The sequence below is a fragment of the Tribolium castaneum genome, chromosome 5, assembly GCF_031307605.1.
Source record: "Tribolium castaneum strain GA2 chromosome 5, icTriCast1.1, whole genome shotgun sequence".
In the NCBI taxonomy this organism is placed as follows: domain Eukaryota; kingdom Metazoa; phylum Arthropoda; class Insecta; order Coleoptera; family Tenebrionidae; genus Tribolium; species Tribolium castaneum.
In genome coordinates, this window is record NC_087398.1 from 6,268,898 (window position 1) to 6,285,728 (window position 16,831).

At 32.9% G+C, this 16,831-nt stretch overlaps 1 protein-coding gene across 2 annotated transcripts; it reads left to right on the forward strand.

Annotated features, from left to right (window-relative positions):
- Positions 1–684: 684 nt before the first annotated feature.
- LOC663700 (forkhead box protein L2) lies at positions 685–15,136 on the forward strand. 2 transcript variants are annotated; one of them, XM_969735.5, is made up of 4 exons: positions 685–1,062; positions 7,338–7,434; positions 13,932–14,708; positions 14,768–15,136. In XM_969735.5, exons 1-4 carry the CDS (start codon positions 994–996, stop codon positions 14,824–14,826), a joined length of 1,002 nt encoding a protein of 333 aa, XP_974828.2. In that variant the 5' UTR covers positions 685–993; the 3' UTR covers positions 14,827–15,136. The 2 variants fall into 2 exon arrangements, with proteins under 2 accessions (XP_974828.2, XP_008193755.1); XM_008195533.3 differs by having other exon boundaries at positions 13,932–15,136.
- The last annotated feature ends 1,695 nt before the right edge of the window (positions 15,137–16,831 follow it).

Here is a 16,831-nt window from a genome sequence, read left to right on the forward strand (position 1 = left end):
AACCCTGAGATGCCATTTTTATAGATTGTGGTCGTAACAATCGGGAAAGCAATAAAAATTCTATTTAAATAGCATAATTCGAACGTCATCTCCAGAAAAAGAATTGCAATGAGTCCAAAGTTTAATTGTTCTTAAAATCACATTAACACCTTGTTATGAACACTTTATAATCAGGACGTCAGATACTCAATTTGAGAGTATCATGTGATGATTTTCTTTTTTGGAAAATATTACTGAAGCATTTTACTACATACGCTTTTTTATTTTTGATTTTAATTATAAACCTCAACACGGCAATGCCTACCCTTTAAAATGATGCGTTTTTTTAACTGTAAAAAAATCCTCGTAGTTATTGACGGCACAAAAAAAAATCAAAATAAACAATCTTAGAACGTAACCATCATGATTTTAATGATCAAAAGTTACAGTTGAGGCAATTGCAGCACTCGAAATTTATTTTTACCCTTTGAGACCGATAGTTTTGTTTGGCAGCGGTGCCTAAGCCAGTCCCCTTGCCCCACCTCGAAATCATTGATGTATTTTATTCGATCAAGATAATGCACAGACCAATGAACGGTCTCTTCCTACGTCTCAATTAGGGAGACACCACTGCAATAGAAGAGGCCGAGTCGAGGCGGTGCCTCTGCCATAGTGGGGGCTTCGTCAAGCCCCTGAATAACCAGGTTATCCCTCCTCCATTTTAGTATGATGCGAAACGTATGCGTGAGCAACATCCGAAAAACTTCTCGTCGGTGACCGTTTTTACGCACTGTTTGTACACAGAGCAATTGACAGCAAAACGTGCTAGTTTTTAGGTGGATGTGAGGTGGAAATTCAAAGTTTGGTGGTGCTGGTTAAGTGATCCGGATTTATTTTACAAATAACTTCGTTCTGTAGTGTTTGTTTGAAATACTAACTGTAAATAAATAAACATAGCGATAATTATGTTTGTGTGTTGGTGTTGAACTGTCTTTTGGACACGAATTTTTAAAAATGAACGACTTGCCCGAAGCTCTCAATTTTACGGGGAGATCCATGCATTCGGCCCACATTATGTCCACAGTAAGTCAAAATTTTGCCACTTTACACACACAGTTGGCTTCAAATAGATAAAACAATTTGCTAAATGTGGATACAGGTTTCGGATGAGGTTTTGTAATAAATTTTCTTTCAAAATTTGGTAAAAAAAATATTCGAAATCCATACACAACTTTCTGGTTTATAGGCATTTTTTAATTCAAATGTGTAAGGTTCTAGAAAAAATTGTAGATATAGATAAGGAAGAGTTTCTTTAATTAACACTAACATCAAAACATATGATGCTTGTCGCCTCTGGTATCAAAATGTCCAAGTAAATAACGCTTACGGTTCTTTCTAATAGTTTATTTATTGATGAAAAAACACTTTCAATTGAATCCTATTCATATTTATTACATGGGCTTTCCATTTGTGTTTCCAGATAGAAGCTCAAAATATAAAATAACTTTGAATGACTTATGACTTATGAAAACCAATTCACTGATTCAGAATCTTGTATTCATTCAATCCATATCGCTTTGGTGTGTTATCATGATACAAATACACCGGCATTTGCATGCTATTAGTCATTTAGTTATTTAGTTACAGCACTCATGAAACAAAAACATTCTAGGATATCAAATTTCTATGGTACCTACATCCTTTTTTTCCAAAATTTGTTTAAATGCGTGTTCATACTTTTGTGCTTTGTTCTTATCACAACCATTGTAGAGTTAGGATTTGTACACAGTTCTCAAAACTACCTATTTTTTGTGACTGTAAGACTCCACTGCGTCATTTAAACTAAGGACCGAGACTTAAATAGACTACAATAATTATTGCCTTAACTTTCTTAAATTTCTTGTTATTTTTTTGAGAAATGTGGTTGTTGGTTTATTCATCATTAATTTTGTTTCCTATCTATGATACGTGTGATATGTGATAGGCAGTATGGTAGGACATTTATTCTTTGTAATTTGTTTTTTTCACGGCAATTCGAGAAAATCATATATGTCACGTTTTGACTAAGTACAGTTTTCCCCGTTTGGGGTTTCTGATTCATGTTTTTATGGATTTAGATGAAGTTTTTCCTTCATAATTACTTACCTTGAATAACTTAAAATCAAAATTATGAGAAATAAAAAACTAGATAATTTTTGTTTTACTTTAACAAACATTGAAAGTTTAGACATTTGCAGTAACAATGGACTTAAAAGTTGAATCATTTTAATCTCTAATATAAAATGAGTAATGAATGATAAATGTGATAAACAACCATTTGATTCTTAACGAAGGTAGGGAGGGAGTGTGGTAAAACATAATTTTACCAACGCTGCATTCGATAGATCAATGTTTAACATTTTACAAATCTTTCGAAAATTATCTACAATTAGGTAATCTCTACTTGTAATTTATTATTTCCTTATGCAGCAAAAAATAAATATAGATAGCTTGATTCGCACTCGCTTGGCTTTTTAAACCCTCAAATTATTATTCTCAAAACTACAAATAAAACTTTAATACAAAATTTTCTTAGGTAGATGATTATGTAATTACTATTAGGGAATGTGATTTTTCACATTTTTTATCAAAATATACGTTCACGTTATTAACAAATAAATAAAACCTTAATCAAATGTATAAATATATGGAGAGAACTTGTCCAATTTTTTAAAATTTATAATCGATTAAAAAGTTATACTAAAATACGCAACGTCGCGAGCAGATAAAAACCTTTATTTCCCAAAGTGTAAGTTAAAGTCCTCAGATATTCGATTTTTTGTGAACCATTTATTATTATATTCACTACTGTAATAATGTTAGTTGTCAGTTCCTATTATTTTTTTATAAATTGACCCATAGTTGCAACAAAATATTTTACGATTCTGGATCTCATATTGCATCTTATTTTGAATCTGGTGATAGGTATACCTATTGTTTCAGGTTTTTTCAAACGATTTTTAAGACCGTCGCTAGCCGACTTGAGAATTTTTCATATTAATTCATCATTTTATCATTTACAAAAGTCTTAATTAAGGGTTTCAGCGGTTTTTTATTTCACCATTCAGTTTTTACTACTGTAATTTGTTAGGAGTAATTCTTATAGCTTATTAATTGTTGTTGGTATTGTGCAATGATTTTACAAACGGTGTGACATTATACCGACTTCGATAAAAAGCAATTAGTGAAAATTATATACGATAAATCCTTTGTATGCACACAAAACATTTTCGTTTATTGCTTGTTAAAACGTACAAAATTTTATTGCTCCTAACTATTAAGAAAATACCTACATGTATTTAAAATTAATTGAATAAGTTAATCCAAATTGATTGTGTAAAAACGATTGTGCTGTATCTTTATGACGAACGAATTTTTGAATTGTCACACCCTCCAGTTCTAGAGAATGAGTTATGTTTAACATTCTCTTCTTACGAGCATAACTCCAGGTGTATTTAGTTTGCAAAAATAGTGACAAATAAAGTTTGTTAACACATGATATAAATGTTCTTGATACAAAAAATTGCCTAATTTGATTATTAAATGTGATAACAGTATTAGACAAAAACAAGAGATAAGTAGCTACCTAATTATGTTAGCAACTGGTAGAAATCATTGATAATGATAAAAATCCGGTGTTGTCCCTCAAAAGTTTTAAATGAGAGATCATTACGGTATCCATCGACATGATTTATGTTGTGTGAGGTCTTTCTTGATTCTATAAACATCGGCGGTAACTATTTTCAGTTCATAGATTTGTTTCTTGCTCGGAAACTATAACTAAGTTTATGTTCTGCACGTGAAGATTGGCGATTGCTTGGAAATTTAAATAAAGCACGCACAAGTTGTCAATAAATTTGATTTTTTCTATACTTATTTGAATCCTCTTCAAGTCTCAAAAATAAATAAATAAATTTTATCATCCTTTCCTCCTAACATTTACAGACGAAATAGACGGCTCGATGTAAAAAGACCAAGTTTCATTAAAGTATAAAGTTACATGAGATAATGGTGCATATGGACAGTTTAATCAGAGAAGTTTTTTGCAACTTTCCGTTATCGTGTTTATATATTACAAGTATTGATAATAATACACACTTTTAGCATATTAATAATGGTGTGAAAATATTTGTAATGCGATCTTGTTTGTTTATGTGCCCGGGTGAGGAATTACGCTTAGATTAAAAAATAGTGACTCACAGGTCTAGCACTAATTCTAACACAAACAGAAAGGTTGGAGACTTCATCTGGGTTAAAAACGTTCAGTTTTTTCGTATTTGGTTTGTTCTAGTTTATTTTTTCATATTTGAGCAATGTTATTGTTATTGTGTTTTATTTATAGTAAATGTTTTTGAAACAAAAGTTGTATTTATAAACACAACATGAAAGAATATAGAGGCTTCAGAGAAACGAAGTCTTCAGTTCCAACTGTTGAGTTTCTCTTAATTTTACTCAGTATTACGCGATATTCATGAACAGACGCAATTACTGGGATGAAAACAATACGCATAATAATGGAAACGTAATTGAATTTTGTTTCTAGACATTGATGTTTCGTATTTTTTCAGCAATTTTCACTGTCCTTGTAACATAAAATTATTAACTCGCGTGAGCCATCAAATCAGGACTTGATAGCAGAATCTCATGTTGTTTTTTGAGAAGCGCCTTTCTTATTTTAGATAGATTACTCAAATCTCTAGCGAAAAGTAATCTTTTCGCTTAAATAAAAATTCGATAATCTTTCTGAACTCTATTATCATAAATTTGATAAATGTTTGTAAGTTTCCTCACAAATAATAAAATAATAAAACGAAACAAGTCTTTGTTTTTGACCTGCAGATCGTGGCATGGCTTTAACGATTTTGTGATAATTTAGCATAAGTAAATCGCAGAAAATAAAATTATCCTCGGATAATATTATGATTACAAATAATCGAGTGAAAATGTTTTCTTGTTCCGAGTGTTGACAAAAAACGGAAGGTAATGTGGTTTAATTTTATTTTTTGGAAGTATCTCCTTAATTGAATAAAAAATTTTGAAAAAATTGTAAGTGTAATCATCAAATCTAGCTGATTTTGTAACTTGTGTTCTCTTATCTGTTTTTAATTCAGCAGTGTTTTTACATTACCATAAAAATCAACTTGAATGACTTTTCTTATCAGGAAGGTTTGTTTTTAAGCACGGAATCATAATCATACCAAATAGAATTACTAAGGTCAATGCGTTTGGTCCAAAAAGTATTAATTTTAGAAATTTATCTCAGAAAGAAAGTTTATGCGCCCTTTTTGTTTACCATACTTCTGAACATCTGTAAACACCAGATTCCCATAAATTATCGACGTTTACAAATTTAATTTGTTACACAATTTTTTAAAGAAATGGGCGAATTTTGCCCCCAGGTGACACCTGTTTCATCTGTAATGTGACATCGTGTTGAATATTGGGAGCAGCATTCTAAGAAAATAGATGTTCTACAGCAGTAAAAATGTAATGTCACTGCCCGATGTCACTGGCCAGACTTAATGTTTTCGCATGTTTTTGAAATGAATTTTGCTTTGACAATACGTCCAGTATTTGGAATCAATTTTGTGTAAAAGAATCGCTTTTTCTGTGGTTTTTGAGGCAAATTGACAAAAATTTAACAAAAGTTAAAAGGCGTATAAAATTACAAAAAAAGAAAATGACTGTAAATCTATTTTTGTAAAGGATAAAAATATCTTAAAAATTGCATTGTAAGTACTAAGCAACATTATTTTATTGCAGAGTGGTAAAAACGTGACTTCTCACTTCTCATTAAAACAACAATGTAAAAAATACCTCTTATGACTAAGTTATTGGTTTACAATAAAATTTATTTTTTGTTTAGTTTTTCAAAATAATTGGATTGTGATTAGGTAATTTGTAGATTTGCTAAATTCATTCGATTCTGATTATCACATTAATACATTCAAGATTGTGATCTAGTTTTCTAGTTCCTATTCTGTTGATGTTTATATTTTTTCTGTAAGTGGGTCAACGTAAATGCAAAGTTGCCTTCGTAATAATTTACAATGTATTTAGTCATCACATTTGTCTATTTAGTAACGATCAAAATGTCGTAATAATAGTTTGTCTTGCTAAATAAAGAAGCCACTTGTCACAAATAATTCTTTTCCCAGTTTAGAAAAATAAAAGCTTAAATAAGAGTACATATTTGCAGGCATTAAATTGATCAGGTTTTCATAAAATCGTTTCAATTGTAATTAAAAGTGGCAAGTCATTAACATATCTCCGATACCTTCTAAATATGTAATACGTTGTATTACAACTTAAATTTGCAAAGTAACATTTTCAGCCGAAGGTTAAAAGCTATCAATATCTTTGCATATTCTTCGAATTTCTTAATCTTACTTGCTAAAAAAGATTTATGTTTTTCGATAAGTAATCATTAGGATCAATAAATTGTAATATGTTACATATTACAAAAAATAAAAAAGCGTTGAAGAAGAGATGTCGCGAAAATTAGAGAAAGAAATGGTAATTCTAAAAAACCCATATTTCTGTAGTGCGCTTTAAATCATTCCGGGAACGTCCTTTGTTTCCTACAATGTTTTGAAGGTTCTACAGTTCCCAGGAATTATTTTATGAGGCGCTGAGCAAGGAGACGTCCCGTCGTCCGTTCTGATATGTCTGGGTGCCTATTATTAATTACTTTATTAGTACACGAGAAAAAAAACTGAATACCACACGCATCCTATACTGAAGATTGTTTATTTGAAGAAATAAATTACACAAAAAATGTTGGAAAAAACTACTTAACCAACGAGTTGGTTTTTCTGCCACCCATCTTACAAGTTGTGTATCAGAGAAAGATACCTTTTTATGTTCTTCAGTTTAATTTAAATCGTAATGCTTGATGTTCTGCTTATTGAATTTATTGGACCGCGTATCTAGAAGTCCCGCCAGGTCTCCGGACCACCCCGTAAGTAATCAAGAAGCACTATACCGTGTAACGCAACTGAAATGATCGCCAATCCGATATAGGTAATAGCCAATATCACACTACTCACACACCATTCAAGACACGATCTCTAAACCATTTCCGTAAACTATATTCTGTAAGAGGCACTATTACAAAAATACTGAAAACACAAGTTTCCGCACTGTTTTATTCAATTTCGCTTTTCAATTTGATGCAGTGACAGTGTTTTCAAAACAACTTGGCATCCATGAAAACATAAGTTTGCTTTATGAGTAGAATAAGGCTTCATATCTCGGTGTTGATGGATTATTTATATAATTTAGATATTTGTTTGTATAACTGACTGATTTTGTTTCAGGACTTGTTATCAAATGTTCAGAAGATAAAATCAGAGCCTGGTATCGGAAACTACACACTGTCTTCTCTGACTTCCACGTTACCTCTTCACAATCACGGTAAGTTGCCGTGGAATGGAAATAATGGAAACTAATCTACTGAAAATGATCGAATTACTTCCCAATTGGGTGAAGCTTTATTAAATTCTGAACCAAGTTTACAACAACAAATGTGGAAACGCTAGTTTATTTGTAAATATAAATAATCACGGTAGCTAGTGGCTGCTCCAACAAATTACCGATAGTCCGTTAGAATATTTATTAAAGCCGTGGCTATAGGTCCAGCGACAAAAAATCGAACTCATGTCTAAATCATTTATCAGGCTTAAGTATTTGTAAATAAGGTTACGGTTTACGCATTTCACATCTAAATATTTACGTATTTGTGGTCATGGCTAATATATATCTGTGTTTTTCAAATGTAACGCTAATATTGTTTTTATAAAACTGTGTGGATGACGTTCTCGGCATCACACGTCATAGGCCTTGCCTTTTGTCCTGGTGACTCTAGATAAGCTTCAGCAAGAGGTCATCATTCACACCACCACTATTGGGAAAAAATCATAGAAAACAGCGATAATACATCTAATTTAATCCTCGCTAACGAAGAATTACTTTTTGCAGGAAATATTCTCAGGAATGAAAATATTGCGGTCCGAAAATGTAATTTTAAAAACGAATGAAATCCCACATGAAAACATTTTCACTCCTGTATCAAAACAGAATTTTATACAGCCGAGTTTTTCGAAGTGATGTAAATGCGGAGTGTTGTTTTATTTTTACGTAGCTGTGGGGTAAATGTAATTTTGATTTCAGGCCCAAATGTAGGCGAAGTACGTTCTCTAAATGGAGCATGTTTGAATTAAAACTTGTTTATTATTTTTAAAATGATAATAGGGACTAATTGCATTGTTTGTTTTTTATTTTAGTGAGTAAATTCCGGGATTTTGTTTAATAAACGTCTCTAAATCAAAATAATCATTTTTATTCCGTCCACACCCAATTAATTATCTTGAAAAAATAATAAGTATTTTAAAAAGCTAAAACATCTTTCAAACGCCTAAGTATATCGGATTTCTCGGTGGAAACAAGCAAATAATTAGTAAAAACGCCCTAATTGGATAACTGCAAGTTAACCCCGTGTTGTATAAAGTTACAGAGAATGAATGACAGGTATAATGGTACAGTGCTTGCCTTTGGGCCTCTCATTAGGCTTCCATCGCGCCCTCAGGCATGATATTGATACAGTGTTTACGAAAGACCCTCGTTTTAACAGCAGCCCATTTGTGATTCTATTAACGCAATAATTTGATTGATACTTTAATAGAATTATTTACAAATACATGGCCATTCTCTGATTTACTTAAATTACGGAGGAGTAGTTTTGAATTTTACATTTTTTTAGAAATTCACAACTCACAACTTGCAGGCCCCAAGGTGCCCTCTCTAATTTAGAAATACCTAAGTAATTGTTATTTCAGAATTTTTATTAAAAATAGTCACATTCTTACAAACGGTGGTGACAGAGTCTTAAAGAGGGTTTCTGTTTTTTTTATTGAGCCAAGTGTCAGTTACAAAATAATAAAAATATAATTGTATTTGCGTTATTTTTTCCAAATCATTGAAGTGAGTAGGGCGGAGCTATTATCTACGTCAGTTGTTCAAGTGGGAGCGTAATAATTCAAATGGGCGGAACGAAATCTTGTTCACGGTGCGAATTACGGTTTACGGTGAATACAATGTGTATTTTGCCAATTTGAGATGGACAAAAATGAGAAGAAAATAGATTTGTTATAAAAATGTTATCCGTGTTTCAAAATCAATACACTGACCGGCAGAAATTGCCAAAAAATATTTATCAAACCTTCTTCACACACACGGACTAAACTTTGTTTTTGTACGTAATTTTTGTTTATTATTTTCGTGTTGTAGCTCGTGATGAAAGTAAAGTAAGTAAAGTAGGTGAGTAATAATTATTGGCAAATATGCTTCTTTATCTAAATTACACGTTAACATCTTTTATGCAAAAATAGTCTTTATTAGGAGCGTTTTCTTTGAAGATATTTGATTGTTCTGTTATTTTAATAAAGCCCATTTATCCCAATTTTGTTTCCTGTCACAGGCCTAGTCCTATTTATGCATCAACAAGTACCAATAAAAGGACTTAAAAAATGATGATAATTAAAATACTAATTTAAATCATACCCTATCTAAACTGATAAGAATATAACAGCCCTTGAATTAAGTGTAGGGAAATTCGTTTTAACACCATGAACATCATTTCCTGTGATGGCAGTGATCGCCCGTCGGAAGTAAATGACGATTGTTTATAAAATTTTGTCATTTGATACTCAGTTTGTCAAAGTTAAATTTCAAATTTGTCACCAATTTAAAGAATCAGAATCTTTAATAATCACCCGGTATATTCACTTTTTTATCTTCTTTGCTTATAAAAAGATCTAAAAATGTTGCAGGGACTGATAAAAAATTACAATTTTTTTTTATATTTCTGGTACCGTACCCCAAAAATTATTATTAAACGTTCAGGTTAATTTTATTACTTATTCTAATAAGTCTAATAATCCCTAAATTCTTCAGGGATTCTTCTCATAAGTCAGGCTATATAAAATATATATAAAAATAAATAAGTATATTTTTATTACTAATTGAGTAAAAAATAAATTAATAGCCTAAAGCCTAAACAATATGCTACAACTTGATGCGCTAATATTATCCAAAGGTTCAAATTTTTCAAAGGACTTACAACTGTGGGACACAACACCTATTTTTAAAACATAAATTTTCAAGTTATTGGTATTTTTTCTACATAATAAGTTATAATTCCTTAATTTTTTATACCTCATGGTAGCGCCTCAAGTGGAATTAAGAAAAACTTGATAGGTTCTGAGTACTTAGTAAACATTTTAAGCATATGGAATGAAGTCTTAAAAGTTCGAATAATTTATAGCCTGGTGGTAACTGGTGATAATTATTTAACAATAAGAAAAGGTCCACGAGCCGACGCGTCGGGCTATAAATTGTTCGAACTTTTAGATCTTTACTTAAAACCTATCAACTTTCGGATAATTTTATTTCAGCGATTACCTCTATAAAAATTAAACGAACTCGATTTTTTACCAAATTTAATTGTTTACGCATTTGATTAATTTTTTGGAACTGCAAGCATTTCGGAAGTATTTGCGAATGTTTCGGTTCCAGTTGCCCTGATTTTGGTGGTAGGCCCTGTGGTGGGTTAAATTTGCGCATTTGGTTCCACATTCTCGCCAAAAATGCCGGCGTAGTAATGTGCATTTTTCGAGTGACCATTGCATTGTGCTGACTAGTTCAATTTCCTGTCCGGCCCCATTTTCCGGTTATTTTAAGTTTTATGGTCCTCAAGCACATATAGACGGTAATTTTAACATATAAATGTGAACCTTCTGTGGTAAGCATGTCAGTAACGGGGGCCGAGGTAATGGCCCGAACAGGACACGTTCAGCAGCTGTACGTGGGCGGCTAACTCTGCACTTTTCACTACGTTCAGTGCTCTTTGCTGTGTTCGAACACCGTAGCACATGTCCATAATCTCGACTCGATTGCACTTGCTAAATGTCGTCGTTTGTTTGCTAAAACGTGCTTCTCGCCAAGAAAATCACGGCCCACCCTTGACTATACGTGCGCTTTTATTTTGATGTTTTCGTAATGTACAAGCCACTTACACGTTTATTGTATTCCGTGTGTTGGGCAATAAACCCTCATTACGCGCAGATTGCAGCACGAGCTCTTAATCATGCGATCGAAATCCACACCGGTGCTGAGTTTTCTCGGTACCAAAAATACTTTATTTTCTAAGCCCCGTACTAAAATGGATTTTTTATTTCAAAATTTTCTAACTTTAATTTTGTGTCTTAAAACTCAAACACTTGAGGACTTAAGACAGATCAGATTTTTGCTGCATGATTGGTACTTAAAGAAATAAAGTACTGTAGGTAAACTAATGGATTTCCCAGTGCATGAAAAAGTCAGTAGAGGCATCTAGATCTTTTCACTTAACAGAAAAGTACCAACTTACTGAAGTCAAAACAGACGCAGAACTTCAAATACGAGTACCTAAATACTTATTTTTTCTTTTCAGAAAAAAATGTATTTTTTATTTTATTATTCCTTTCCGTTTTCTAATTCTAACCGTAAGCTTTTAATTTCTCCAGAAAATCGCACAAACGTTAAAATTTGATTAACTATTTGACTTGGTAAGGTCAAGTTTGTCGTCAGTGGTAATGCTAATGTGCAAACATAAAAAGCTGCTCCATTTGAGCTTGATAAGACTTTGGCCCCGTGGAATTTTTCTCGTGTAAAATTCCATTATTAAACCATATTTTGCAATTTTTTGCACGCTTATTAAGTTATCACTACAGATAATTATCTGTTTTCTTAATTTTGGTGTTACATATCATGAGTACTTGATGGTACTCCTACTTTGGTTTTTGAATTAACTGTAGTTCATATTAAAAAATTCTGGTTTTGACCAATTTTGAAATAACTTCGTGGTACATAAAAATTATCAATGTATTTTTCATTTGCCGGCTTAAAATATAAGTTAATGATGATTGAATCAAAAAAACAATGTATTTCAAGAATTATGGAAAGATTATCATTCACGAATTGATTGTTCTTTGCGAAATTAATCGTCAAATCAAATGAGTTCCTTTACCGGAGCAGCACTGAGAGCAAATCGGGCGTGTTATTACTACCACCGGGTGTGGATGAATTCGCGTTATTTCTGTTTTCTTTCGGCGATCGTTATTGCCACAAATAAACGCCAACATCCACAAGCAATACACGTGAAATAGTAGAGCGACTTAATTCATCGTTTTGAAAGACTATTTGCATGCACTTCGAAGACAAGCGTCGTTTGATCTCCAACTGTTTATTTATAAAACCTGTGCGTTCCGATGAAGGAGGCCCGACCGTTTCCATTATAAATATAGTTTTTCTTATCATTTATGACCTGTTACAGAACATGATGTCAAATTTCGTAGTAAACACTGCGATAATAGTATCTGTGGTGTGGAGGCACACTTAAGACCACGAAGGGGAAAAACAAAATTTTTGCAAAACTACCTAATCGATATTAATGCTAAACTACTCGAAACACATTTTCCCGTAATTCGTTCACCTCCTTGCCAAATTTTGTTTCCTTTACAAGTTCAAGCATCATTTTATCTTCTTTTCTTTGACGTCCGTAAAATAATAATGAACTGTTATTTCTTAATAGATTTCCAATTAGGAAAACATTTGGTGTTAGGTACACAACGATTTGACGTGAATAGTGTAACTATCGGGTTTTCAATACGTTTTAAAAAAATATCAAAAAAATGAATTTTTTAATATTTTAAATCACTCCTTTTTTGAAAAGTAACATTTTTTTTAAATTCTTTCATTGGGAATGAGCGTTTCCTGAAGGGTGGATTATGGATTACCTATTTTCACCAAGAGAACGTAGTAACGATTCCAATTTGTATTTTGCTTTAAAAGTTCTATTTTGTCGAATTTTATTTTTAGTTCTATTTTGCCTGATGTTTAAAAAAAGGGTTATTGATGAGACTCTATGCGTTCTTAGTATGAGACTTCTCATATTAGGTGACCAAGTTGAAATTAACCAACCGCTTTACTGAGACATTTTTTATTGAATTATATAAAATAAAAAATAAATATAATAAACTTCGTAAATAGCAGTTTTTCGAAAAGTAAATTAAAGTAAATTTCTATTAAAATAAAAAATATACCTTTGAAAATAAATTTTAAAACACTTTTAGGTATTATATTAACAATAAAGGGCACTGAGAACCTCTTGATTCATTTCTCCTTGTCTGCACATCTGTGCCTACGGGTAATTCAGCCAGTTTTCAAGTGTTTCAAATTAGGGCTCAAAGAAAGTTTTCAGAGTTTTGGATCAATCGGAAAAATATAAGATATAGCGAACAAACGGCATTATAAATAAATACTTCATAAGGTCAGCTCTACGTTAATAACAATCAACAATATTTTGTTACTACATTTTTTCCATCTTCTTAATCACTTGTACGAGAGCTGCAAGTATTTCATAATGAACTATTGGCAGTATAGAACAGTGGTGCCTTTTTTGAAAAAAAGCTTTAATGTTAAAAAAAGAGGTATCTCATTTTAGGAATTATCTCGTAATAGGCTTTTTTACCCTATCTATTTCAATATTTGCAAATCTCGGCATTTTACCCATTACATCTACCTAAAAAAAAACACAGACCAATCCTCATTATGGCCAAGATGATAATTTTATGAGTCCTAATTAATTTTTTTCTATAGCACATTTATTAAGATTGTTCTCCAAATCGTATCAAACTTGGAAATTTACGTTATCTATTAGCAGTTATTATTAAATTTGGTTCAAAACTTCTTGGACATAAGCAAGTCAGTGAGCAGCACAAACAATAGGATATTTAAAAAAGCTACACCTAACGTAAAAAATACGATACTGTTTTTAAGTTTTAAGTCTATCTATAATCCGATTTTTCTTGCAGCCCTCGCCCCGACGTCGACTTTTAGCCCCCTGACAGGCGAAAATGCAAACGGCCCGGCGTTCACCGGCAACGGAAACAGCAATACCTCCGTAGAGTCCATCGAAGAACCCGTCAGAACGGCCAGTACTAGCTCCAGCCACTCGCCGCAACCGTCTTCATCGGCGACTAGCACTTCCAATACCACTAGCACCAACCTAAGCAAACCTCCCTATTCATATGTAGCCTTAATAGCGATGGCCATCCAGTCCTCCCACTCGAAGCGCGCGACCCTCTCTGAGATCTACGCTTACATCACCGCGAAATTCCCCTATTTCGAGCGCAACAAGAAGGGGTGGCAGAACTCGATCCGGCACAACCTGAGCTTGAACGAGTGCTTCGTGAAGGTGCCCCGCGAAGGGGGCGGCGAGCGCAAGGGCAACTACTGGACGCTGGACCCCCAGTACGAGGACATGTTCGAAAACGGGAACTACCGCCGGCGGCGGCGGATGAAGCGCCCGTACCGCAGCGCCCAGCCGTACCCCAAGGCCTTCTTCGGGGACACTCTGGGGCAGCACGGGCTGCCCCTGGCCAGCAGGAGCATCTTCACGCCGCCGACATACCCGCCCCCGTACTCGCGCTACGACGCCGCCTCGTGGCTGGGCCCGTCGCAGTTGGCCTCGTACACCACCTGCAACAGCGGGGGCTACTCGCAGCAAGGATACCCGAGTCCCGGGTTTAGTTCTTGCGGTGTGAGGCAGGAGGCCGCGGCGAGGTACCCGCCCTACTGGCCCCCCGATAGTGAGTACCCCCCCGGCCCCCACAGTTCACCCCCTGCTGACCAACAGCTACTGTTACAGTGGTGACTACAGTGAAGGAGGAGCCGAGCAGTCCTACCTACCGGAAGTGCTTCATTTGAGATGACATCGTGATTCGACAACACATTTCCAAGGTTTTTTCTCTTCTACTTTCTTATTGAATTAGTTTTTTGTTATTCATGTGGCTTGAAGCACTCATGCAGAATTCATTGATTTTGTTTATTTATATTCCGTCCGTTTCAAGCAATGGGATCGACGCGATCCTTGTTTATATGTATTTATGTATGTAATTAAATTATGTATAACAATGATTTTTTATCTGTGAATTTTAAATTGTTTTTCATTGTTAATTTTCTTTACATTTTACTAATGTAATAGCGAAAAGGTTTAAATAAAATTTTCTCAGTAACATTTCGTGTTTTTATGACTCCTTCACATTTCCCCTCGACATTTTAACATTGATCAAATAAAACTGACTCAGAGTATTTAAAAAAATATGGCTGCTCTTCAGCTCCTTAGAAAGAATAAAGGTAAGTAAGTAAGTTACATCTTTACGGTTCATAAAAAAATTGATCAAATCAAGAGATCCTGTTTATGCAGAGTAATGATTAATCAATAATCATAATTCATAATCATCACTGATGCTCGTTAAGCCTTGTAAAAGCTTTCAAACTTGAGATTTTTTACACAAAAGCCTGCCAAAATAATGCTTGAGCGAATAACAGGGAAATGTAACAAAAATTTCGATGTTTTCACAGTTAACCAAGTATTTTACTTGAAATAATCGAGTTTTTTTATTCGTGAGAGCCAAATTAAGACTTTAGGTAGAAAATCTGATAAAGGATACCTCATAAAAAAATAGAAAACCACTAAGCAATTTCAATATAAATTTTCAAATAATTTAATGTTTTATTGACAATTTGTTTTCTAAATGTAAGTAAACAGTATTATCCTACGTTCCTAAAATGTCGGTTCTAATTTATTTCATGAAAAAAATGAGAGAAAAAAGTTGAAATACAAGAATTTTTATTGGAGAGCAAAACATTTCTCGTCATTCAGCCGTGTGAAAGCTTCAGGATTTTTAAAAAACCCCGCAAAAAATTGGACAAAGTGTGTGTTTCAAAGGGAATTTAAAACAAATTACAGTTGTAAATTGTCATCTACATGTGGGATTTAACAGTGGGATCAAGAATCGATTAATTAAATTGAATTTTTTTTTCCTGTATGAAAATGTTAAAGTAGAAACTAGTAACTCAGATAGTTGAGAATTTATATTAAAGTATAAAAAAGTAAAGATGAGGAAAAGAACAGCATCTCTTCTACAGGGTACTTAAAAATCGATGCACCAACTCAAAGATATGTGGTGATGAAGTGCTTAAAATAAATAAATAAATAAAATAAATAATAAATAAATAAATTAAGTGCTTAAAAATCACTGCTTTTAATTATAGATAATGTGCTAGGTTACACAAGAAAAGTCTATTTTTCTCATAATAACCGTCAAAGAGCTGACAAGGTGGCATTACCATAAATATTTTTTTTATTAAAAATTTATTTTAACAATCTTAATCTTCGACATATTGAATCATTTTCACAACTAACGAATTCATTGATTGCATGATCTAATTTTATTTAAATAATGTCACTCTTCAATGAAAGAAGCACTTTTGGTCAAAAAAAGATAATAAGAAGATACTAGTTTAATTTCAAAATTTTACCATTAAAATAATAAGTAAATAATAAAATAATATAATAAAATAATAATAAAAAATAATAAATTGTATAATAGCACAAAACGTAAAATAATATAGAAAAAAACGGTAGGTATAAATGCGTGGAAATGATAGTGAAGAATTTTTGTTATTTCTATAGAACAATCTGCATTTGAGTTTGCAGCAAAACATTTTTGTTTTTTGTTTATTAGCAGAGATTGAAACGAAGTACTTTAAAAACGTGCCAATGGTGCTAGACGTTACACTTATCAAAATTGTTACGTATGATAAAAATGGCTCTTAGTTTCTTGACATGATAATTGGGGCATCTCCACGAGGTCGTTAACATATCGAAATGACCGAGAAAAATTATCAGTTCGCATGAAATTAAATT